Source organism: Stegodyphus dumicola, chromosome 6 (assembly GCF_044657685.1).
Source record: "Stegodyphus dumicola isolate Sdum_Otavi_A_Nest chromosome 6, ASM4465768v1".
NCBI lineage: Eukaryota > Metazoa > Arthropoda > Arachnida > Araneae > Eresidae > Stegodyphus > Stegodyphus dumicola.
Genome location: NC_140773.1, coordinates 219,154,444 through 219,179,252, shown reverse-complemented (window position 1 = coordinate 219,179,252; position 24,809 = coordinate 219,154,444). Strand labels below are relative to the sequence as shown.

Below are 24,809 nucleotides of genomic sequence, written 5' to 3'. Positions count from 1 at the left end.
CCCGGGTTCGAATCCCGGAGAAGGCATGGATGTAATTGGTCCTTCTCTTCATAGAAGGCAACGGTAGACTAGCTATTAGGTGCCACCATATTGAAAAGATCAACACTTCCGAAAAGAGTATATATATCACGGATTGAAGTAATTTAGATATTTAGACAAAATTACATCAAATAATAATAGTGAATTATCAAAATCTCAAAATTATTCTTCATTGTAGAAAAAAAAAAAAAAAAAAACTGAAGCTGAGCAATTTTTAAAAAACCACTCCATTCATCAAGATTTAATTTATTTTAAATATGAATTTCTCTCTGCATAGATAACAAATTAAATCTGCTGTTTTGTAAGTCAAAAAGCGAAGAATATTTCATCTTTTGAATCAAGGACAAGAGCACCCAAATACAAGTACTCACAAGCAAGCACCCATTGAAATAACTTCTAAAATAGCGATTTAGAGCAAAGTCAGTTACATGTTCAAATTGTAACCTATGAAGCCATTAAATATTTTAGAGAGTCATTAGGTTATTTTGAAGCAGGAGACATGAAAAACGAGCAATGTCCTCGCGGGACTCGAAACTGGATTTCTCGAAAACGCGCCGAGTGTGCTACCGTTACACCCCGAAGGCATGCTAAAGGAGATAAAAAAATACCTTCAAAATTTTATTCAAAGATTTGGATTCCAATAGGAAGCATGAAAAATTAGCTATGCCTCACTCAGATTTGTATGACGGATATTCCTATTGTTAATCTGAAGTGCTACTAGATATAGTACGAAAGCACGCACGAGGGAATGCAGTAATTTCTTATTCTATCCTCCACTAGAGGACGACAGGAGAGAAGACGAGACCCAATTGGCTAAATCCGAGTGCGATGTATGTCCACCACATCTTAGTCGACGCCACTGAACATATATTATAAAATTTTTGTACGCATTGAATATTATGCATCAACTATGTCCTTCCCGGAATTCAAACCATGCACCTTTCGAATTTGAACTACGTTCTCCTACACCTATTCCTTACCACCAAGCCACACGACCGGACTTTCGGCTCACCATATATTTGGAGTGCCTCCATGCTGCAAAGACAATACATATTTGTAAACATCCATGCCTTCTGCGGGATTCGAACCCGCACCCTTCGGTATCGCAGTACGCTTCCCTAACCACTGAACTGGCTGGGCGGCAAGATTATGATTTGAAAATTCAGTTAAAATTCAAGGAAAACTTAGCAGAGTTTAAGAAAGACCCACGCATACGAATTTACCATCACTCGAACTACAATAAGTTTAAAGTAAATGAAACTTTTTAGAATACCCACAGAAATGCTGCTGAAGACAACGGTCAACAACGAGACTCACACGGGAAGATATATAAAAAATTATTGCCAAAATTAAAGAAAAACTATAAGGAGAGCAAAATATTAAATGGTAATTTCAAAATCATGTATTCGTAGCATTCTGAAACATTGGATAGTTTATATTCCAAGAATAATCCACGCTGTTAGCGAATATCATTTGGACCTAAAGCCGTAGCTCTGTAAGTATTAATTGGTAAGGTTCTACCAGCGGACGAACGGTAAAGTCGCTGAACACTGGTAATTCGGTCCGAGGTGGCGGCCTCGAGACGTTTTCATGGTTTTCCCATGTATGACGTGTATACGAGCCAGTTTACCCTACGACGGTATCCCTCCCATTAGGCAGATAGACCTCGAAGCTTTGCCGTAAACTAAACTAATTACTTGGTAAGATAGGAAAAAATTAAAATAATAATTAACTAGAATTTCAAACAGAGAAGTTTCCAAATTTAAAAAGATAGGACTACATTTAGAAACAAATACTGCTAAAAAAATCTGTTTCTTATTTTAAAATTTAAAAATAGGCCATATGCTAGTAACCACTGCTTTTATGAACATACAGACATATCCCTAGGGCCGGGAGGATAAATATTTTCCCGTAAAACGTTCCACTGTTGACAGGAAGAATATTTAAAAAGTTAAATTTAGTATTTTTCTAATATTAACTTTTTTTTTAAGTTACAAAATGCCAAAGCAGGAATATTTTGTCTGATTTAAAGCATTTTTTTTCTAATTGGATGTAATGTATATACGAAAAATGATTGCGAAAATAGTAAATGCCAGGGAAGGAGTCCGAGCGATAAAGTCCCTGAACTCTGATAGTTCGGTGCGGATGTTCGAATCCTACGAATGGGCTGGCTATGTCTATTACAAAGTTGTATTACTGCTAGAGATATTACTAAATTAATAACTAAAAACAAAATTTTACATACTTTAAGAAATGTTAATGCTTACTCAGCTGGAGTTTAGACACCTCCGAGAAAACCTCAAAAAATATTGGGAAATACTTAATTATATAATAATTTGAACTTAACTAAATTTTTAGGATAGATAGGAAAACTTCTACATAGTTATACCCGTGCTGCATAAATGCATTAGTCTTTCAGATATGTTAATAAAAAATTTTAGTCTTTTAGTATTGCGAAACGTGATTACTTAATCAACAGAAATGAAGTATTGAAGAATAGCAAGATAAATACTACTTCAGAATAAACTTAAATGCATTAAAAAATTTCCCAAATACAAAAAATAAATGCATAGAAAAATAAGAAAAAGACAAAAAATCTGAAAGGTTTCAGATTTTAAATTATGTCTAAAGGGGTGTTTTTTAACGTTTTATGTGTAACCTTTATTTATTAAATATCATGTTCTTCGCATTTAAACCATAGAATTCAATTCAACAGCAATATCGAAAAATAATTTAAAAATGAGCACATCTTTAGAATTTCCGATACACAGTCTCACGCGCTGGAGATAAATATATATATATATATATATATATATATATATATTTATATATTTATATATATATATATATTTTCTGTACAGCGTTGCCATCGCGAGCTTTGAAATCGTTGAGTTTGTTAATCAAGAATTCGTTATGGGCTTCCAGTTGCCCATATTCGCAGTAGCAATACGTCATTCAAAATTGGATGGCTCTAGGTACCGTTGTTTTATCACAATGCGAGAAACATACATACATTTATGCAGATTCTTCATTCTTTAATTTCTTTTAAATATAATACAGGGCGATAATGTTTGGTGGCAACAATTTAAAAAGCGAAACAACGCTTTTAATGAATCAACACAAAATGCCAAAACGAAATTAATAGTCCTTCTTTGCAAATTGCCCCTTTGGACTAATAAAATAAAATATATTATCTAAAGTTTAAAGTTTAGGAAAGAAAATGTATATTGTTACTAATGTACAAACTAAACCAGAATTACTGCTACATATTTGACAGTATCATGTGACGAATGCGTAATGGTTGAGGAAATAAGATAACGTACCTAGAAAGTCTAATCTTCAGACTGAAGAAAAATACACAGCAATGTGAACCAGATTCGTTTTGGCTTCTTTCCGGAAGCTTTTAGCCAAGACTTCCACAATACTTATCGATGTCACTCCATCGGTCTTACTGCGAGTCCTTCCAGGAAATGTTCGTTTTTGGATGTTTTTTTCCGTTATAAACAGTCGTCTTCTCCATTTCTCCATATTCTAAAAGCAGCAATGGTGTATTAAGAATACATCTGTTTAGCCTTGGCCTGCTTAGTCTTGGTCCATCTTGGTTGATGCCATAAACTCGAGCATGTGGTTCTTATTTTAAAAGAGAAAATACAGTTTCAAATTTAATACACCATTCACTGTTTCTGTCAACAATGCACGATAACACACTATATTTATTTGGAAAATATAGCCAAATTTCTGATTCATCTTCTTAAAGTCATTAGACGATTTTGGAAGCAGAAGAGGTGAAAAATGTGCAATGTCCTCGCCGGGACTCGAACCTCAGATTTCTCAAAATACCCGCCTAATGTGCTGACTATTACACCACGAAGGCATGCTAAGAAGGCGGCAGAAATACCTTTTAAAGGGAGACTGGGGATTAGGGGCCCCCAATCGCCAAATCCTGGAGAATCATCATCCACCACTTGTTTTAGTTCAAGGGACACTGTAGAGTCATTAGGACCTTTGACAGTAGAAGTTGAAGAAATCAGCAAGATCCTTCCTGGAACTCGGACCTCTCGAATACGCGCCTTGCTGACCACTACACCACGAAAGCGTGCTAAGAACTTTGGAACTTATATACTAGCTCACAGCAGGTAATTATAGCTGATCTTGCCAGTTCCTTATCTAATCCCTTTGTGGGCCTGACGGTGATCAAACCAGATAGGATGATTCTTCCGAAGAGGCATATCTGAGTGGGAAGAAGAAACGGAGCATCTTGCTCCTGCGTGGAATCTGCCTAATTGAAGATTCTGTTGTCGGGAGGGAGGTCCAAAGACGGCGTGTGTCACGTGACGATGAACGACAAATCAGGAAACGATGGTGCCAGCTACTTCATGAAATCTTGTGCATATTACAGGGTAAACTTGATACAAAGATACTAAAATAAGTGAAAATAATGGTAAAAGTTATGTACAACATAAACAGTAAGCGCAGTTAAGAAAGCGCAGTCTGTAAGAGGCCGGTGTCCATGCTAAGAAGGTAGGAGATATACCTTATATACTCAACCTTTTGAAGAGCGAATCATCCACCACCTTTTTTAGTTCGGGTGACAGTATAGAGTCATTAGGATTTTTGATAGCAGGAAGTTGAAGAAATGAGCAACACCCTTGCCGGTATTCGAACCTCGAACCTCTTGAATACGCGTCGAGTGTGCTGACCACTACACTACCAAGGCATGCTAAGAAGGCGGGAGAAATACCTTATAACTTCTTTGTCAATAAAACCCTACATTTCTTCATTAGCGTGAAAATTATTATATAATTAATATATATATATATATATATATATTCTTTTTGAAGTTGGAGAAGCATTTTGTTTTTGAAGTCTATTAAGAGAATAATGATACCGTTTAAATTAAGGAAAGATTTCTTAAAATGATAATATTTCATAGCAGTGCGAGTCCCAGGTGTAATATAATTATCCTCTTCGAAATAATTCCCAAGTTTGAGCATTAATTATAGATTTTTCAAATTTTAAAAATAAAAGGAAATGCTATAGGTAACAAATAGCTCTCTTATTGCGTGAGTTAAAAAGTCAAAACAGATATGACACTTTCGAAGGAAGTGAAAATAAATTTGCTTCAGTTGTTAGAGGAACAAAATGAAAACTGTAATAACTATTCTTCTGCTGCGAAAAATACAGTACTCGTAAGAAAGGACGGAACAAATACATTTATGCTGTGAAAAAATGCGGCTGTTGCGTTGACACATAGAACTTTTATGAGAAAATTGAAGATGTATTTTTGCACAAATACCGTTGAAATACAAGGGTAATCCAGAGACAAATTAAATCCGGAGGCAGTCTTCAGATAGTTAACATACTTGAGCGGTTCTGAAATTCACAACCAGTTAGGAATTCTCAAAATGATTTCACCATTTTCAGTGGAGTATATTTTGATATTAGAACTGCAATGGACGACCAATATCTGATTATTTGTAACATACGATCTGCTTTCCTAAAATACGATCCTCAATACGATCCTAAAATACGATCTGCTTTCCTAAAATGCAAATATAAGTTTTTCACCTTGTGTAAAATAATTTTAAAATGTAGATTTCTTGTTAAACGATGCGTATAGTTTTTCTCCCCCCCCACTCTTTTGGGGGGGATCAGCAAACTCAACGGTATGAAAGCGAGCAATGACAAAACTGTACGGAATAAAAACCTTTTTATCTCCAGCATGCGAGATGTCTGTCGGGAATTCTAAATATATGATGTTTTTAAATATTTTGTTATTGAATCGAATTTTATCTGGCGTAAGTGCGAAGAAAGCAATATTTAATAAATAAAGTTACAACATAAAAAGTTAATTATAAAAAGACATTTTTTTTTTCCTTTTTGTTAGCCACGTGCTATGAACACTAAATGTTGATATGACGAACTGAGAAAAAGAGTGAAAAAAATGGAAAATATACGCCAACATTCCAGCGAGAAGTCTAAATATATGCTATTATGCAATTTTTAAAAATTTTGTGCGGTAGAATTTTATGTGGTATAAGTGCGAAGAAAACGATGCTTAATAATATAGCTAAAAAGACAAAAAAAGGGGTTTAGCAGGAGTGAGTGCAACAGCAAACTGGTAAACTAAGAGGTCAGCGAGAGTGTAAAAAAACCTTAACAAACCATTTTGGACGACCGTTACAGTGTGAAACCTTTCAGATTTTTTTAAATAATTTTTTAATGGAAAAGAAAGCAAATATGTGTTTATATCTGTTGAGAAAAAATAACACATATATACTTGTTTATTTGGAAAAAATTGTACTAAAACGGAATAGCTATATTTTATATACCAACAAGGATTTCAGATGTTTCTGACAGTTTAAAAGTTACCAGATTTTAGGTATAAAATCAAGCTCTAAATATTTTGAAGATATTTTCAATTATTATGTAAAGAGACTTTTGAACTAAAGTACATCGAATTAGCTATTAGCTATTTATGAATTTATGAATATGGTAACGTATGAAATACGTTTGTTTCTTTCCTTTTCAATTTATACAATGTAATACATTGTATAAATTGAATTTTCTTTATACAATTTCAATGTATTTTCTTTATACAATGATAACACTTTTTAGCAACTATCAAGTTGTGTTTATTGAGACAAAAAGTTTACGTAACAAGTAGCAAATTATGCGTATATCACTTAATTAATTATTTCCATTGAATAAAATCTTCACTAATATGAACACTGAAGCTCCAGAACAGAAATTAAAATGTTTAGTTTTTAATGTAGTATTATCTACTTGCATAAAAATTGAGTAAATGTTTTACTCTGAAACAAGGGCTAAATTTAACTCAAATTATGCTAGATATAGCGATGTTACTATTATAAATTAAAAAACTTACCTGTATTTTGCTGCGCTAAGGCAAAAATCCCATTGGAAAGCAAGACTAGACATAGTATGAGGTTCATGGTGTTGTTCCCCATGCTGTCAAGCATGAACAGGTACTGAACACTCGTTCGAGCGGCGGATTGGCACTCAACTGATTTCGGGCCTCGGCTGGAGCCGAGTGACCCACTGGAGTTCGTAAGTGGGTCGCTAATACTTGCGGCCATTCACTTTCTAACGAGGAAAAAGACACGAACCTCTTCGAGGAAGAAGTTCCTTTCTCGAAGATGTGTTTTTTTACGACACCTTCTTTCTTGTATTTCGGGGGTTACCCCTCCCTCCCAGCTTCCTTTCATTTATTTCATCATTTTTCTTTAGCCGTTGTTGCTATTTGAAAGCGCGTCCCTTTTGTTTGGGGTTCGAAGGAAGAGGGGATGCTAACTGTGCCATGAAGATTTGCCAGTTTCATATAATCTCGGATTACGCTAGATAATGATAATAATATCTAAAGGAAGTGAAACGGGAAAATGTTACATTACCTGGCACATAAATTACTGTAAATTACCAATAATTTCGACACAGAATATATTCCTAGATTCTAAAAATTCTATTAGTGAAGAATGTACTAACATGCACAGATTAAAATAATGAAACATATATTAGCAGTCGATTAACAATACTATTTAAATCTGTGCGCGCCTTTTTGTTTGTATCATCATCATCTCCGGAACGGCGGGGAGTTAAGTTTCGAGCGCAGGAAGCCATTTTGATCATTCTCATCTTCGTACGACTTTAATCAGCCGAGACATTAATGAAAAGCTCTGCAAACGCTAGTTTTTGTGTTCATTCTTTCCGAGTGGCAACAGTCTCGTTCGCTGGAAATAAAAATCTGCTTCATTTCGAAAAGTGTTGCCACTGCTCACTTTCAAATCGTAGAGTTTGTTAATAAAAATTTGTAAGTTTTACAAAATATGAAAAAAAAAAAAAATCTGGAAGGCTTCAGATTTTAAATTACATCCAAAGGGGCCTTTTTTTAACGTTCTGTGTGTTACCTTTATTTATTAAATATCATGTTCTACGTATTCAAGCCATAAAATTCAGTTCAACAGTAATATCGCAAATAATTTTAAAACGAGCATATCTTTAGAATTTTCAATACAGAGTCTCGCGCGCTGGAGATAATTTTTTTTTCCTTCCCCGTGCAGTTTTACTATTGCTCGCTTTGAAATCGTTTAGTTTGTTAATCAAAAATTCGCTGAAGTATTACAAAATATGAGATCGATAATAAAACAAAGTCCAAGTTCAAATTAGGGCTTCCAGATGCCCATATTCTATGAAAGATTACGTTATTCAACTTTTGATGGCTCTAGGTACCGTTGTTTTATCACAGTGCGAGAAATATACATACATTCATGCAGATTTCTTTAACATTTAATTTCTTTAAATATAATACAGGGGGATAATATTTGGTAGCAACAATTTGAAAAGTGAAACAACGCTTATCATGAATTGATGCAAAATGCCGAAACAAAATTTACAGTCCTTCAGGGCAAATTGCTTCAGGACAAAACGCGGTTGCATGTGACTTTATTGTAGGTTGAAAATTTTTCGTTAATGTCAGCATTTTAAATAAATAGCTTCTGTTCGCAGCATTTTGTTTCGGTTTAGGATAGTTGACACGATATGCTTTTGCCAGGTTAATTTTTTTATTGATATTAAGAAAAAATTGTGACGTTGCATTAAATTTAAATCATGACGTCATACGTATTAACATGAAGTGTCAAAAGATTTTGTTTCCTGGTTTGGCAACAAAAAAATTATTTACGAATTGGCTGCTGCTTATAAAGAATAAACTGATTTCATTCACGTTGAAATGCTTTTATGCATTTTCTTTTCATGGGTACGTAGAATTGATAAATTTTGCTTTGGCCGCAAGCTCTTCATTTGGCGGGCTTGCCCGCTAGTATACGAATAAAAATGGTTAAGAAACATTGTTTTACAAATTGCTACAAAGCATGCAATATAATGATCCTGGAAGTCCTGAAGTATTTACTATATATTCTTTGCGTACTGCGAATGTTTTAAAAAAATATCAATTCTTAGCTGCTTGCAGCCTGCTTTATTGGCTGTCTCTAATTCCAGATTATGTGAAATTTTTGGTATTTTGCAAGAGAAAGCAGTAGTAGATTTGTAAATGAGAGAGTTTGTTCTCAGCTCAGTATAAAAATCTACATACAGATGTAATTACTAATAACAGTGAGTTATTAAAAACGTGTATTCTGTTTCGCACATCAAGCACAATTCTTATGATATCTCTCTTACTAGTTGTAACATGTTTGTTTCTGAAAGATACTTTTTAACCGTCTTTTTATTAGCACTTTGGTTACAGGTGTTCTAAAAACTTCTCCTTAGACATTTCAAAAGGATTTTTATTTGTAATGCATATTTCAGTTTGAGAAAATATTGCTAAATCTAGTGCAGATTCCTTCAATAAAAAGATTTTAGTATCATGCCTTGTAATTTAGGAGTATGTAATTTAGTTATCATGCCTTGTAATTTGTTTTATCTGGTGAAAATATGTCTATAGTACGTAATCGTTGTGTTCGTTGATCAAAAATTCGATAAAGTTTCACAAAATTTGAAAGAGATAATAAAACAAATTCAAATTCCGGCTTTCACGTGCACATGTTCGGTTGGAGGACTACGTTACTCAAAACTAGATGGCTCTAGCTACCGCTGTTTTTTCACAATGCGAGAAATATTCATGCATTTATGCAGATTCTTCATTATTTAGTTTCTTTAAATATAATACATGCCGATCATATTTGGTGGCAACAGTTTTCAAAATCCTGTTTTGAGACTAATAGGCCTTTGGGTGTAACGCCACTTTGGGCTAAAAGTCGGCTAGTGCTGATGGGCCACTTATAAATAAGGGATACATTTTTACAGAATCCATTAAATTATAAAAGAACTTAAAAATGTATAAGAAATTTAATCGGAAATGTTTTATAATTATTTATATAATAACGAGTATTAGAATGTTTTTTGCGCTATTCAGAATAAAGGAAAGCAAACGCTCTACGATAATTACTGTGTAAAGAAACTTAAGACAAATAGGGTTATTATGCTATTGGTCTAATGATTTCCAGTGTAATGGAAATTTTAAATTACTCTAAATTGACTATAACTGATAAACATACGATATTCATAATAAAGTAACATTGCTTTCAAATTATTCTCAGTACTTTATGATTATAAACCTTAAAGCAATTCGATATGCATTTAATTTAGTTGAGTTCAATATTCTCATCTTACAAAGCATTACATTTTTTAAAATAATCATAAAAAGTATGGTTTTATGCATTACGGATTTACTTAAAAATTCCCCATGCTGAATATTTCAGAATACAAATTTTAGTCCTTATATTTTAGTAAAACCAGTACGTATGAAAATTTGTGCGAAAACGAATGTCAGGAAACTAGTTTTGAGTGTAAAACGTTAAGTGATAGTTATTAAACTTCGTCAAAAATTGTAGAGACGTTAGTTTTTTTTTTTTTTTTTTTTTTTGGGGGGGGAAGCAGGCAAGATGAAAAATATGCAACGCCTTCGCCGGGAATCGAACCACGGTCCTCTCATTTACGCGCTGATTGTACGTTATATACCCCTTCTTTTAAAGGGCGACTGGGATTTTTAGGGAACCCAATCTACAAATCCTGCGTGAGAATCATCATCCAACACCCTTTTTTATTTCGCGCGCCACTGTAGAGACTTGGGTATTTTTGGGGAAGGAAGCAGGCAAGATGAAAAATATACAATGCCTTCGCGGTAATCGAAACACGGACCTATCAATTACGCGCTGAGCGTGCAGACCAACACAACACGAAGGCATGCCAAGAAGGCGGGACAAATACCTTATAGGAACAATTCATAGAATTATCGCCAATATATCTTTTAAAAACTAATAAGTTTTTTAAAAGCATTTTGCACCCAATAACGGTAAAAAATAAATTAATTAATTAAAAGTGTTAAAAAAATGAAAGGTTTCTGATTTTAATGGTCGCCCAAAAGGGTTTGTTAATGTTCTTTTACGCTCTCTCTGAGCTTGCAATCTACCAGTCTGCTGTTACACTCACCATTTTTTTGTCTTTTTAGCTTTTAAAAGCAGCGTAGCAGTATATGTTTAATATTTCCGATGCAGTGTATAGTTTTGGCATAGATACTTCTTTTTTTTTCTCAGTTTATTACATCAATGTTCAGTCCTTACTAAGATGGTTCTACAAAACTTTCTTTTTGTCTTTTTATTATTAACGTTTTGTGTGTTAAATTTATTTATTAACTATCACGTTCTCGGCGCTTACACCACATAAAATTCGATTCAAAAGAAAAATCGAAAATGTTTAAAAACAGTATATCTTTAGAATCTCCGATAGGCAGTCTCCTGCAAAGCAGAAAAAAAAAAAATTTTTTGCACAGTGTTGCCATTGCTCGCTTGAGTCGTTGAAATTGTTGAGTTTTTAATAAAAAAACAGATAATAAAACAAAAAAATTCACTCAAAATTCAATGTTCAAGCTTCCAGATGCCCATATTCGGGTGGAGGACTGCGTTATTCACAATTTGATGGCTGTAGGTACAGGTGTTTTTTCACAATACGAGTAAAATACATACATTCATGCAGATTCTTCACTACTTAATTTCTGTAAATATATTACATTGCGATAATATTTTGGTGGTACCAATTGGAAAAGTGATGCAGCGTTTATGGTGATGACGTTTCGAGAGTAATATCCCATTCGGGATAAACATCCGTTTTGGGTTAAAAATGTTTATTATGAGCAGTAATAAGCCGCATTACATTCCAATCTAGGTTAGCATATGTCAACTAAACATCATTTATATTAATATACTTAATTACATATAATTGTAAAGCACAAAAGCTAGAAAGTTAGCTTAAAAAAATAGTATCCGCCATTAAACAGATGTATCAGGTTTCGCGTTTCCATTTCAGCAGCGAATTTCGTCATATTTACTATTTTTCTCCGTAATTCGTCGTAACAATGAGCTGCGACATAATAGCCCTCTTTTGGGGACATTTGTAAGGAATTTTCCTTGCTATTATATTGATGTTATGATTACCTCATCATCTCCTGCCAAATTTAGCCCAGGGTCTTTACGTGTAAATGCGGTCCAAATGCAATTTCCTTGAACAAGGTCATCGGCTGATACAATAGAAACCATTTCCTATAGTTCGGACACAGGTGTGGCAAGATATTTCCGTATAAACTCGGAAGAGCTGATTTTAGACAGGCGTGGGAAGTGTTTTACTTTCCCTTATTACATGAACGAGGAAATATTAATCTAGCAACACACAGTGAGTTCGCTAATTTGGCCTTTTGTGCTACAACTTTTATTTCGCGCAGCATACGCTATCAGGAAAGAAAAAAGAAACTGCTTCAGTTTTCTATTATAGTACAGTTTTTATTTTAAAAAATTACACTTTTATGTGTACATAAATATACGCAATTTAGAATTAAAAAAATTGAAACGTTGCGAGTTATTTATCTGTTTATTTTCTGTGAATAAAAAATATATATTTCAGAATGTTTTAATTAATTTTCTTTATTACAATTTTAATCTTTTATATTTTAATGTATCCCATACTTCATAAATAATTTATGCAGTCAGTCATATTAATTCAATTCGAAATGATTCAAATTAATGCGAGTAAAAAATACCATCGTAAATTTCAGCTGCTCTTCGTGATGCCAAATTTGCTTGCAAAATTAATGATTTTCAAACAGGTTTGTTTTGAAGAATCTAAATATTCTAACATGATTATTTCAGATTTCTTTATGCCATATTGCTAACAGTTTCGTAGCATTAACCTTCCTCCCCCTTTATATTTTTTTGTTAATTATCCCTTAACTAGGTATGTGTATATCGACACCATGCCAAAACACGAATCTAAATTTTTTACCGTGTTCACTTTTATGTATTTTTCGGTTGTTTCCTGATATTTTACATTATTCTGGAAGGAAGAGAAATACATATTCTATAAGCCGTCAATAGAAAGATTATTAAATAGGACTCATGATTCGATTTTTATTGTGTCAAAGTTCCGAAAGCGTTTATCGCGATAAAAATTTGTTTTCAGTTCGAAGTTTTGGCTAGGTGTTGAAAAAAGCCTGTCTTGCACTTTTGCATAAAAATATATTTTGGCATAAATTAGAATTTTGCTCTCTTTTGTAAAATTCTGTTTGACACTATATATCGCTGACAATGAATAAATTCCTTTTTTCATATTCCGATTTATTTTTGATTAAAATATTCTGACAATGGTTTTCATACTAACATTTCAGTTCGAAGGAGAACTGACGAATCGATTGGAACGCCTAATCTAAAAGCGAACTAAGAAATACATTTAAAAAGCGTCTGCTCAACATTAGTTAGAAAAATGGCTTTTAGAATAAAACCTTTAAAATTCCTAATAGAAAAGTTCCAACAAAACTCTAAACCTGAAGTACAGAAGCTTGTTTGAATAGAAAAAGTATATTGTAATACAACGCTAAGGCTAGCCGACTGGAGCAGGCACATTCGTGGAGGATTTTTGAAGGAAAACTGTGCTTTATTCTCGTTAAGCATGGGAAGAAGTCCCATGCAGCCGACCCGTTCCACACTATTTGAACTCAAGCTGAGGAGTGTCCGCCGAAAACATCCGCGGCCGAAAATGTCGCGGGGAAAACAAGGTGAAAACGTCGTGGTGCAAAACATCGTGAGCGAAAAGAAAGCAAGCAGAAGTTCTAAAACATCGTGGTACATAATATCGTCATCGAAAGTAGCAGTTTAAAAACATCCTCGTCGAAAATATCGTGGTAAAAAATAAAGTCGCATGACGATAACATCGCACACATGCGTTGTTCAGGTTTTAAAAGTTATAAATGCATTTTTTTTCATAATGATGTGGGAGCGCAAGAAGGAAATAGGGATATTTTTACTTTTACATTTCATATTTTTGCATGAACTAATAAACTTTTGCTGAAAAAGTAAGAAAGAAACTTAAGCATTTAAAAATTGAAAATGAGTAGAAAATTAATGCAACTTATAGCACTTAATAGAATTTTAAATTTACATAGTTAATTAACAAACGCCATTAATAAATTGATCTTTTTTATAAAGTTTTACTCATATTTTTTCATGAAAAATACAACCTAAAAATGTTTAGAAAAAGGAAGATAAATAACTGTATGAAATTATCTCTCATTGCTTAGTTATTTAATTGCTTAGTTAATTATCAAATTACTTCCTTTCACACTTCTTAATTTGATATTGTTCTGGTGAAAATTATATCTTGTTTAGTTTTCGTTTATTCTTAAAGTGTCGTTACCATTTTTTTGCGCTACCGTTTGTTTATGCGAATATGTATTTACAACTTTTAAAACCTGAAAAACGCATGTGTGCGATGTTATCATCATGTGATGATGTGGGATGCGTATACTTTATTTTTTACCACGATATTTTCAACGACGATATTTTTAAATTGCGAAGTTTTTGAATCGCTTTATTTTCGACGACGACATTTTCTACCACGATGTTTTAGAACTGCGAAGTTTTCTTTTTCTTTGCTTCGTTTTCTCCCACGATGTTTTTACCATGATGTTTTCGCCTTGCGTTGTTTTCTCCGCGATGTTTTCGTCTGCGATGTTTTTCCGCGCCTGTAATCTGCTGAGGTACCAGTAGTAAGGGATTATTGAATATTTGAGCTCAAGCTGAGGTACCCGTGTTCAACGATCATTCAGTATTTGAGCTCAAGCTGAGGTACCAGTATTCAACGATGGTTCAGTATTTGAGTTCAAGCTGAGGTAAGTGTTCAGCGATCTTTTAGTATTTGAGCTCAGGCTGAGGTACCAGTGTTCAGCGATCTTTTAGTATTTGAGCTCAGGCTGAGGTACCACTGTTCAGCGATTTTTCAGTATTTGCGCTCAAGCTGAGGTACCAGTGTTCAGCGATCTTTCGGTATCTATTAAGCTGAGGTACCAGTGTTCAGGGATCTTTTAGTATTTGAGCTCAAACTGAGGTACCAGCGTTCAGCGATCTTTAAGTACTTGAGCTCGAGCTGAGATAGCAGTGTTCAGCGATCTTATCGCTTTTCCGTTAGTGGGCTGACAGCGAGAAAACAAGGATTAATGAAAGTTCAGGTGTCACAAGTGCCGATGCTTTTCCCGGTTTATATCACACAGATTTTGAAATCACTTTGAATGCCTTGTACGATTGGGATAATTACGCAATATTAATGGATTAGTATTTTTTTTAATCTGATAAAACCTGAAGAAAAGTATAGTACGCAGCATATGTACGCACCCAGCTCTTTATCAATGAATCATATGTCGGTTTAGAATCTCTCCAAGCCTGTACCCAAACATTACAAACTACAATTAATTCTGATAATAGTCTAATATTTTTATTTGTATGATTATTGTTATTCATAAATTATATTTCACTTCAAAATTCAATTACGCTTAGTTAATGATAATGCTGGGAACGCAGTTTCGCGTGTTTTGTGTTATTTATTTTCCATTAGGAATTTATTATAAATTATTACTTAACGTAAAATTTGAACTGCTTAGATGATTAAGAGGAAAGGAATTCAAATCTTTCGCTTACTAATGAATAAAGCAGAAATTAGAGCATAAAACTGTTTATGTAGAAACATCTAATGATATCTAATGATGTCTAATGATCTAATGATAATTCTTTTCCCTTTGTACCTTAATTAGTAGCTAACTAAAAAAAATTGAGAACATGATTAAGTCAGCTTATGAGTGCGTGAGTAATATCTTTTGCTATTGTCTTGCCTTAAACGAACTTGCAAAATATGAATTTTTTCGCATCTCGCTCATTTTCTTTCTAGCAGTCATTGTATTTCTAAATCAAGAAATTTCGAATTTAGAACTTTCTGCTTTAAGAATTCTATGCTTTTGTACCTATCTATGACAATGAACTTCCAAACTGAATAAAAAATAAACGAAATCATTGAAATGTCTCGCAAATTCATATTGATTGATAAATCAGAAAATATTCATAGAATGATCAGACAACGAAAATAGTTCTGATAAGGATTAAAATTATCTTTAAAGCTGTCAGTAACATTGAACTTGATTGTTGCAATGGGATACCTGCCAACGTTTCCGGTTTTTCATCACATCTCCTTATTAGATTGCCGAATCTTGTGGGTTTTTTTTTTCTTTTATTAAGGCAAATATTTCCCAACAATAAATGAAAATCATTAAATAAATAAATAAAACTTAGGCGAATCCATTCCCCCACCTCTTTAAGAATATTTTTTCTTATTTAATGAAATCTTATTTAAAGAATTTTTTATTCTTATTTTTCTTACTGTAATTTTCTTATTTAATTTCTTATTTTATCTGAATTGTATTTTTTGTTACATTTCATTAATTTCTGTAGTCTTTGCTCATTAAATTTCATTTTGTCTGAGTAGTAGTTAATTTACTATAGACATTTGTAATTTTTTATATATAGATTCAAATAATGTATAATCAGACAATATTTGAATTTAATTTTGTTTACTTCAAATATGTGAAACAGTAATAAGTTTATCCATGCAAATACTATGTACATTAATTATTAATTTTTTCCATCGTACTTATAATTACTTCGATTAACAAAAGCTTGTCTTCACTACTCGGGATTTTCTCGGTATGAAAGTGTAAGAAGAAAATGAAACTAGCCAAAGAATACAAAATTTTAGAATATCCGATTAAATGCTGACATGTTTTACATCCGAATTGAAATTCAAATAGTTCAGTAACTTGAACCATGCATTATAACGGAAAGTGTTCCTTTGAAATAATTAATTTATGACAATGAAGAATATAATCAAACAAGCGGGCAATATCGCAAAATAATTTCCGTATAAACTCGGAAGAGCTGATTTTAGACAGGCGTGGGAAGTGTTTTACTTTCCCTTATTACATGAACGAGGAAATATTAATCTAGCAACACACAGTGAGTTCGCTAATTTGGCCTTTTGTGCTACAACTTTTATTTCGCGCAGCATACGCTATCAGGAAAGAAAAAAGAAACTGCTTCAGTTTTCTATTATAGTACAGTTTTTATTTTAAAAAATTACACTTTTATGTGTACATAAATATACGCAATTTAGAATTAAAAAAATTGAAACGTTGCGAGTTATTTATCTGTTTATTTTCTGTGAATAAAAAATATATATTTCAGAATGTTTTAATTAATTTTCTTTATTACAATTTTAATCTTTTATATTTTAATGTATCCCATACTTCATAAATAATTTATGCAGTCAGTCATATTAATTCAATTCGAAATGATTCAAATTAATGCGAGTAAAAAATACCATCGTAAATTTCAGCTGCTCTTCGTGATGCCAAATTTGCTTGCAAAATTAATGATTTTCAAACAGGTTTGTTTTGAAGAATCTAAATATTCTAACATGATTATTTCAGATTTCTTTATGCCATATTGCTAACAGTTTCGTAGCATTAACCTTCCTCCCCCTTTATATTTTTTTGTTAATTATCCCTTAACTAGGTATGTGTATATCGACACCATGCCAAAACACGAATCTAAATTTTTTACCGTGTTCACTTTTATGTATTTTTCGGTTGTTTCCTGATATTTTACATTATTCTGGAAGGAAGAGAAATACATATTCTATAAGCCGTCAATAGAAAGATTATTAAATAGGACTCATGATTCGATTTTTATTGTGTCAAAGTTCCGAAAGCGTTTATCGCGATAAAAATTTGTTTTCAGTTCGAAGTTTTGGCTAGGTGTTGAAAAAAGCCTGTCTTGCACTTTTGCATAAAAATATATTTTGGCATAAATTAGAATTTTGCTCTCTTTTGTAAAATTCTGTTTGACACTATATATCGCTGACAATGAATAAATTCCTTTTTTCATATTCCGATTTATTTTTGATTAAAATATTCTGACAATGGTTTTCATACTAACATTTCAGTTCGAAGGAGAACTGACGAATCGATTGGAACGCCTAATCTAAAAGCGAACTAAGAAATACATTTAAAAAGCGTCTGCTCAACATTAGTTAGAAAAATGGCTTTTAGAATAAAACCTTTAAAATTCCTAATAGAAAAGTTCCAACAAAACTCTAAACCTGAAGTACAGAAGCTTGTTTGAATAGAAAAAGTATATTGTAATACAACGCTAAGGCTAGCCGACTGGAGCAGGCACATTCGTGGAGGATTTTTGAAGGAAAACTGTGCTTTATTCTCGTTAAGCATGGGAAGAAGTCCCATGCAGCCGACCCGTTCCACACTATTTGAACTCAAGCTGAGGAGTGTCCGCCGAAAACATCCGCGGCCGAAAATGTCGCGGGGAAAACAAGGTGAAAACGTCGTGGTGCAAAACATCGTGAGCGAAAAGAAAGCAAGCAGAAGTTCTAAAACATCGTGGTACATAATATCGTCATCGAAAGTAGCAGTTTAAAAACATCCTCGTCGAAAATATCGTGGTAAAAAATAAAGTCGCATGACGATAACATCGCACACATGCGTTGTTCAGGTTTTAAAAGTTATAAATGCATTTTTTTTCATAATGATGTGGGAGCGCAAGAAGGAAATAGGGATATTTTTACTTTTACATTTCATATTTTTGCATGAACTAATAAACTTTTGCTGAAAAAGTAAGAAAGAAACTTAAGCATTTAAAAATTGAAAATGAGTAGAAAATTAATGCAACTTATAGCACTTAATAGAATTTTAAATTTACATAGTTAATTAACAAACGCCATTAATAAATTGATCTTTTTTATAAAGTTTTACTCATATTTTTTCATGAAAAATACAACCTAAAAATGTTTAGAAAAAGGAAGATAAATAACTGTATGAAATTATCTCTCATTGCTTAGTTATTTAATTGCTTAGTTAATTATCAAATTACTTCCTTTCACACTTCTTAATTTGATATTGTTCTGGTGAAAATTATATCTTGTTTAGTTTTCGTTTATTCTTAAAGTGTCGTTACCATTTTTTTGCGCTACCGTTTGTTTATGCGAATATGTATTTACAACTTTTAAAACCTGAAAAACGCATGTGTGCGATGTTATCATCATGTGATGATGTGGGATGCGTATACTTTATTTTTTACCACGATATTTTCAACGACGATATTTTTAAATTGCGAAGTTTTTGAATCGCTTTATTTTCGACGACGACATTTTCTACCACGATGTTTTAGAACTGCGAAGTTTTCTTTTTCTTTGCTTCGTTTTCTCCCACGATGTTTTTACCATGATGTTTTCGCCTTGCGTTGTTTTCTCCGCGATGTTTTCGTCTGCGATGTTTTTCCGCGCCTGTAATCTGCTGAGGTACCAGTAGTAAGGGATTATTGAATATTTGAGCTCAAGCTGAGGTACCCGTGTTCAACGATCATTCAGTATTTGAGCTCAAGCTGAGGTACCAGTATTCAACGATGGTTCAGTATTTGAGTTCAAGCTGAGGTAAGTGTTCAGCGATCTTTTAGTATTTGAGCTCAGGCTGAGGTACCAGTGTTCAGCGATCTTTTAGTATTTGAGCTCAGGCTGAGGTACCACTGTTCAGCGATTTTTCAGTATTTGCGCTCAAGCTGAGGTACCAGTGTTCAGCGATCTTTCGGTATCTATTAAGCTGAGGTACCAGTGTTCAGGGATCTTTTAGTATTTGAGCTCAAACTGAGGTACCAGCGTTCAGCGATCTTTAAGTACTTGAGCTCGAGCTGAGATAGCAGTGTTCAGCGATCTTATCGCTTTTCCGTTAGTGGGCTGACAGCGAGAAAACAAGGATTAATGAAAGTTCAGGTGTCACAAGTGCCGATGCTTTTCCCGGTTTATATCACACAGATTTTGAAATCACTTTGAATGCCTTGTACGATTGGGATAATTACGCAATATTAATGGATTAGTATTTTTTTTAATCTGATAAAACCTGAAGAAAAGTATAGTACGCAGCATATGTACGCACCCAGCTCTTTATCAATGAATCATATGTCGGTTTAGAATCTCTCCAAGCCTGTACCCAAACATTACAAACTACAATTAATTCTGATAATAGTCTAATATTTTTATTTGTATGATTATTGTTATTCATAAATTATATTTCACTTCAAAATTCAATTACGCTTAGTTAATGATAATGCTGGGAACGCAGTTTCGCGTGTTTTGTGTTATTTATTTTCCATTAGGAATTTATTATAAATTATTACTTAACGTAAAATTTGAACTGCTTAGATGATTAAGAGGAAAGGAATTCAAATCTTTCGCTTACTAATGAATAAAGCAGAAATTAGAGCATAAAACTGTTTATGTAGAAACATCTAATGATATCTAATGATGTCTAATGATCTAATGATAATTCTTTTCCCTTTGTACCTTAATTAGTAGCTAACTAAAAAAAATTGAGAACATGATTAAGTCAGCTTATGAGTGCGTGAGTAATATCTTTTGCTATTGTCTTGCCTTAAACGAACTTGCAAAATATGAATTTTTTCGCATCTCGCTCATTTTCTTTCTAGCAGTCATTGTATTTCTAAATCAAGAAATTTCGAATTTAGAACTTTCTGCTTTAAGAATTCTATGCTTTTGTACCTATCTATGACAATGAACTTCCAAACTGAATAAAAAATAAACGAAATCATTGAAATGTCTCGCAAATTCATATTGATTGATAAATCAGAAAATATTCATAGAATGATCAGACAACGAAAATAGTTCTGATAAGGATTAAAATTATCTTTAAAGCTGTCAGTAACATTGAACTTGATTGTTGCAATGGGATACCTGCCAACGTTTCCGGTTTTTCATCACATCTCCTTATTAGATTGCCGAATCTTGTGGGTTTTTTTTTTCTTTTATTAAGGCAAATATTTCCCAACAATAAATGAAAATCATTAAATAAATAAATAAAACTTAGGCGAATCCATTCCCCCACCTCTTTAAGAATATTTTTTCTTATTTAATGAAATCTTATTTAAAGAATTTTTTATTCTTATTTTTCTTACTGTAATTTTCTTATTTAATTTCTTATTTTATCTGAATTGTATTTTTTGTTACATTTCATTAATTTCTGTAGTCTTTGCTCATTAAATTTCATTTTGTCTGAGTAGTAGTTAATTTACTATAGACATTTGTAATTTTTTATATATAGATTCAAATAATGTATAATCAGACAATATTTGAATTTAATTTTGTTTACTTCAAATATGTGAAACAGTAATAAGTTTATCCATGCAAATACTATGTACATTAATTATTAATTTTTTCCATCGTACTTATAATTACTTCGATTAACAAAAGCTTGTCTTCACTACTCGGGATTTTCTCGGTATGAAAGTGTAAGAAGAAAATGAAACTAGCCAAAGAATACAAAATTTTAGAATATCCGATTAAATGCTGACATGTTTTACATCCGAATTGAAATTCAAATAGTTCAGTAACTTGAACCATGCATTATAACGGAAAGTGTTCCTTTGAAATAATTAATTTATGACAATGAAGAATATAATCAAACAAGCGGGCAATATCGCAAAATAATTTCCGTATAAACTCGGAAGAGCTGATTTTAGACAGGCGTGGGAAGTGTTTTACTTTCCCTTATTACATGAACGAGGAAATATTAATCTAGCAACACACAGTGAGTTCGCTAATTTGGCCTTTTGTGCTACAACTTTTATTTCGCGCAGCATACGCTATCAGGAAAGAAAAAAGAAACTGCTTCAGTTTTCTATTATAGTACAGTTTTTATTTTAAAAAATTACACTTTTATGTGTACATAAATATACGCAATTTAGAATTAAAAAAATTGAAACGTTGCGAGTTATTTATCTGTTTATTTTCTGTGAATAAAAAATATATATTTCAGAATGTTTTAATTAATTTTCTTTATTACAATTTTAATCTTTTATATTTTAATGTATCCCATACTTCATAAATAATTTATGCAGTCAGTCATATTAATTCAATTCGAAATGATTCAAATTAATGCGAGTAAAAAATACCATCGTAAATTTCAGCTGCTCTTCGTGATGCCAAATTTGCTTGCAAAATTAATGATTTTCAAACAGGTTTGTTTTGAAGAATCTAAATATTCTAACATGATTATTTCAGATTTCTTTATGCCATATTGCTAACAGTTTCGTAGCATTAACCTTCCTCCCCCTTTATATTTTTTTGTTAATTATCCCTTAACTAGGTATGTGTATATCGACACCATGCCAAAACACGAATCTAAATTTTTTACCGTGTTCACTTTTATGTATTTTTCGGTTGTTTCCTGATATTTTACATTATTCTGGAAGGAAGAGAAATACATATTCTATAAGCCGTCAATAGAAAGATTATTAAATAGGACTCATGATTCGATTTTTATTGTGTCAAAGTTCCGAAAGCGTTTATCGCGATAAAAATTTGTTTTCAGTTCGAAGTTTTGGCTAGGTGTTGAAAAAAGCCTGTCTTGCACTTTTGCATAAAAATATATTTTGGCATAAATTAGAATTTTGCTCTCTTTTGTAAAATTCTGTTTGACACTATATATCGCTGACAATGAATAAATTCCTTTTTTCATATTCCGATTTATTTTTGATTAAAATATTCTGACAATGGTTTTCATACTAACATTTCAGTTCGAAGGAGAACTGACGAATCGATTGGAACGCCTAATCTAAAAGCGAACTAAGAAATACATTTAAAAAGCGTCTGCTCAACATTAGTTAGAAAAATGGCTTTTAGAATAAAACCTTTAAAATTCCTAATAGAAAAGTTCCAACAAAACTCTAAACCTGAAGTACAGAAGCTTGTTTGAATAGAAAAAGTATATTGTAATACAACGCTAAGGCTAGCCGACTGGAGCAGGCACATTCGTGGAGGATTTTTGAAGGAAAACTGTGCTTTATTCTCGTTAAGCATGGGAAGAAGTCCCATGCAGCCGACCCGTTCCACACTATTTGAACTCAAGCTGAGGAGTGTCCGCCGAAAACATCCGCGGCCGAAAATGTCGCGGGGAAAACAAGGTGAAAACGTCGTGGTGCAAAACATCGTGAGCGAAAAGAAAGCAAGCAGAAGTTCTAAAACATCGTGGTACATAATATCGTCATCGAAAGTAGCAGTTTAAAAACATCCTCGTCGAAAATATCGTGGTAAAAAATAAAGTCGCATGACGATAACATCGCACACATGCGTTGTTCAGGTTTTAAAAGTTATAAATGCATTTTTTTTCATAATGATGTGGGAGCGCAAGAAGGAAATAGGGATATTTTTACTTTTACATTTCATATTTTTGCATGAACTAATAAACTTTTGCTGAAAAAGTAAGAAAGAAACTTAAGCATTTAAAAATTGAAAATGAGTAGAAAATTAATGCAACTTATAGCACTTAATAGAATTTTAAATTTACATAGTTAATTAACAAACGCCATTAATAAATTGATCTTTTTTATAAAGTTTTACTCATATTTTTTCATGAAAAATACAACCTAAAAATGTTTAGAAAAAGGAAGATAAATAACTGTATGAAATTATCTCTCATTGCTTAGTTATTTAATTGCTTAGTTAATTATCAAATTACTTCCTTTCACACTTCTTAATTTGATATTGTTCTGGTGAAAATTATATCTTGTTTAGTTTTCGTTTATTCTTAAAGTGTCGTTACCATTTTTTTGCGCTACCGTTTGTTTATGCGAATATGTATTTACAACTTTTAAAACCTGAAAAACGCATGTGTGCGATGTTATCATCATGTGATGATGTGGGATGCGTATACTTTATTTTTTACCACGATATTTTCAACGACGATATTTTTAAATTGCGAAGTTTTTGAATCGCTTTATTTTCGACGACGACATTTTCTACCACGATGTTTTAGAACTGCGAAGTTTTCTTTTTCTTTGCTTCGTTTTCTCCCACGATGTTTTTACCATGATGTTTTCGCCTTGCGTTGTTTTCTCCGCGATGTTTTCGTCTGCGATGTTTTTCCGCGCCTGTAATCTGCTGAGGTACCAGTAGTAAGGGATTATTGAATATTTGAGCTCAAGCTGAGGTACCCGTGTTCAACGATCATTCAGTATTTGAGCTCAAGCTGAGGTACCAGTATTCAACGATGGTTCAGTATTTGAGTTCAAGCTGAGGTAAGTGTTCAGCGATCTTTTAGTATTTGAGCTCAGGCTGAGGTACCAGTGTTCAGCGATCTTTTAGTATTTGAGCTCAGGCTGAGGTACCACTGTTCAGCGATTTTTCAGTATTTGCGCTCAAGCTGAGGTACCAGTGTTCAGCGATCTTTCGGTATCTATTAAGCTGAGGTACCAGTGTTCAGGGATCTTTTAGTATTTGAGCTCAAACTGAGGTACCAGCGTTCAGCGATCTTTAAGTACTTGAGCTCGAGCTGAGATAGCAGTGTTCAGCGATCTTATCGCTTTTCCGTTAGTGGGCTGACAGCGAGAAAACAAGGATTAATGAAAGTTCAGGTGTCACAAGTGCCGATGCTTTTCCCGGTTTATATCACACAGATTTTGAAATCACTTTGAATGCCTTGTACGATTGGGATAATTACGCAATATTAATGGATTAGTATTTTTTTTAATCTGATAAAACCTGAAGAAAAGTATAGTACGCAGCATATGTACGCACCCAGCTCTTTATCAATGAATCATATGTCGGTTTAGAATCTCTCCAAGCCTGTACCCAAACATTACAAACTACAATTAATTCTGATAATAGTCTAATATTTTTATTTGTATGATTATTGTTATTCATAAATTATATTTCACTTCAAAATTCAATTACGCTTAGTTAATGATAATGCTGGGAACGCAGTTTCGCGTGTTTTGTGTTATTTATTTTCCATTAGGAATTTATTA

General features: G+C 32.9%; 1 protein-coding gene across 1 annotated transcript in view; it reads right to left on the bottom strand.

Moving 5' to 3' along the window:
• Nucleotides 1-7,154, bottom strand: part of LOC118185845 (uncharacterized) — a 39,474-nt gene extending 32,320 nt beyond the window's left edge. Inside the window, exon 1 of the mRNA XM_035355762.2 lies at nucleotides 6,929-7,154. Coding sequence (XP_035211653.1) covers nucleotides 6,929-7,139 — 211 coding nt within the window. The 5' untranslated portion in view covers nucleotides 7,140-7,154. The remainder of the gene's footprint in view (nucleotides 1-6,928) is intronic.
• Nucleotides 7,155-24,809: the final 17,655 nt, after the last annotated feature.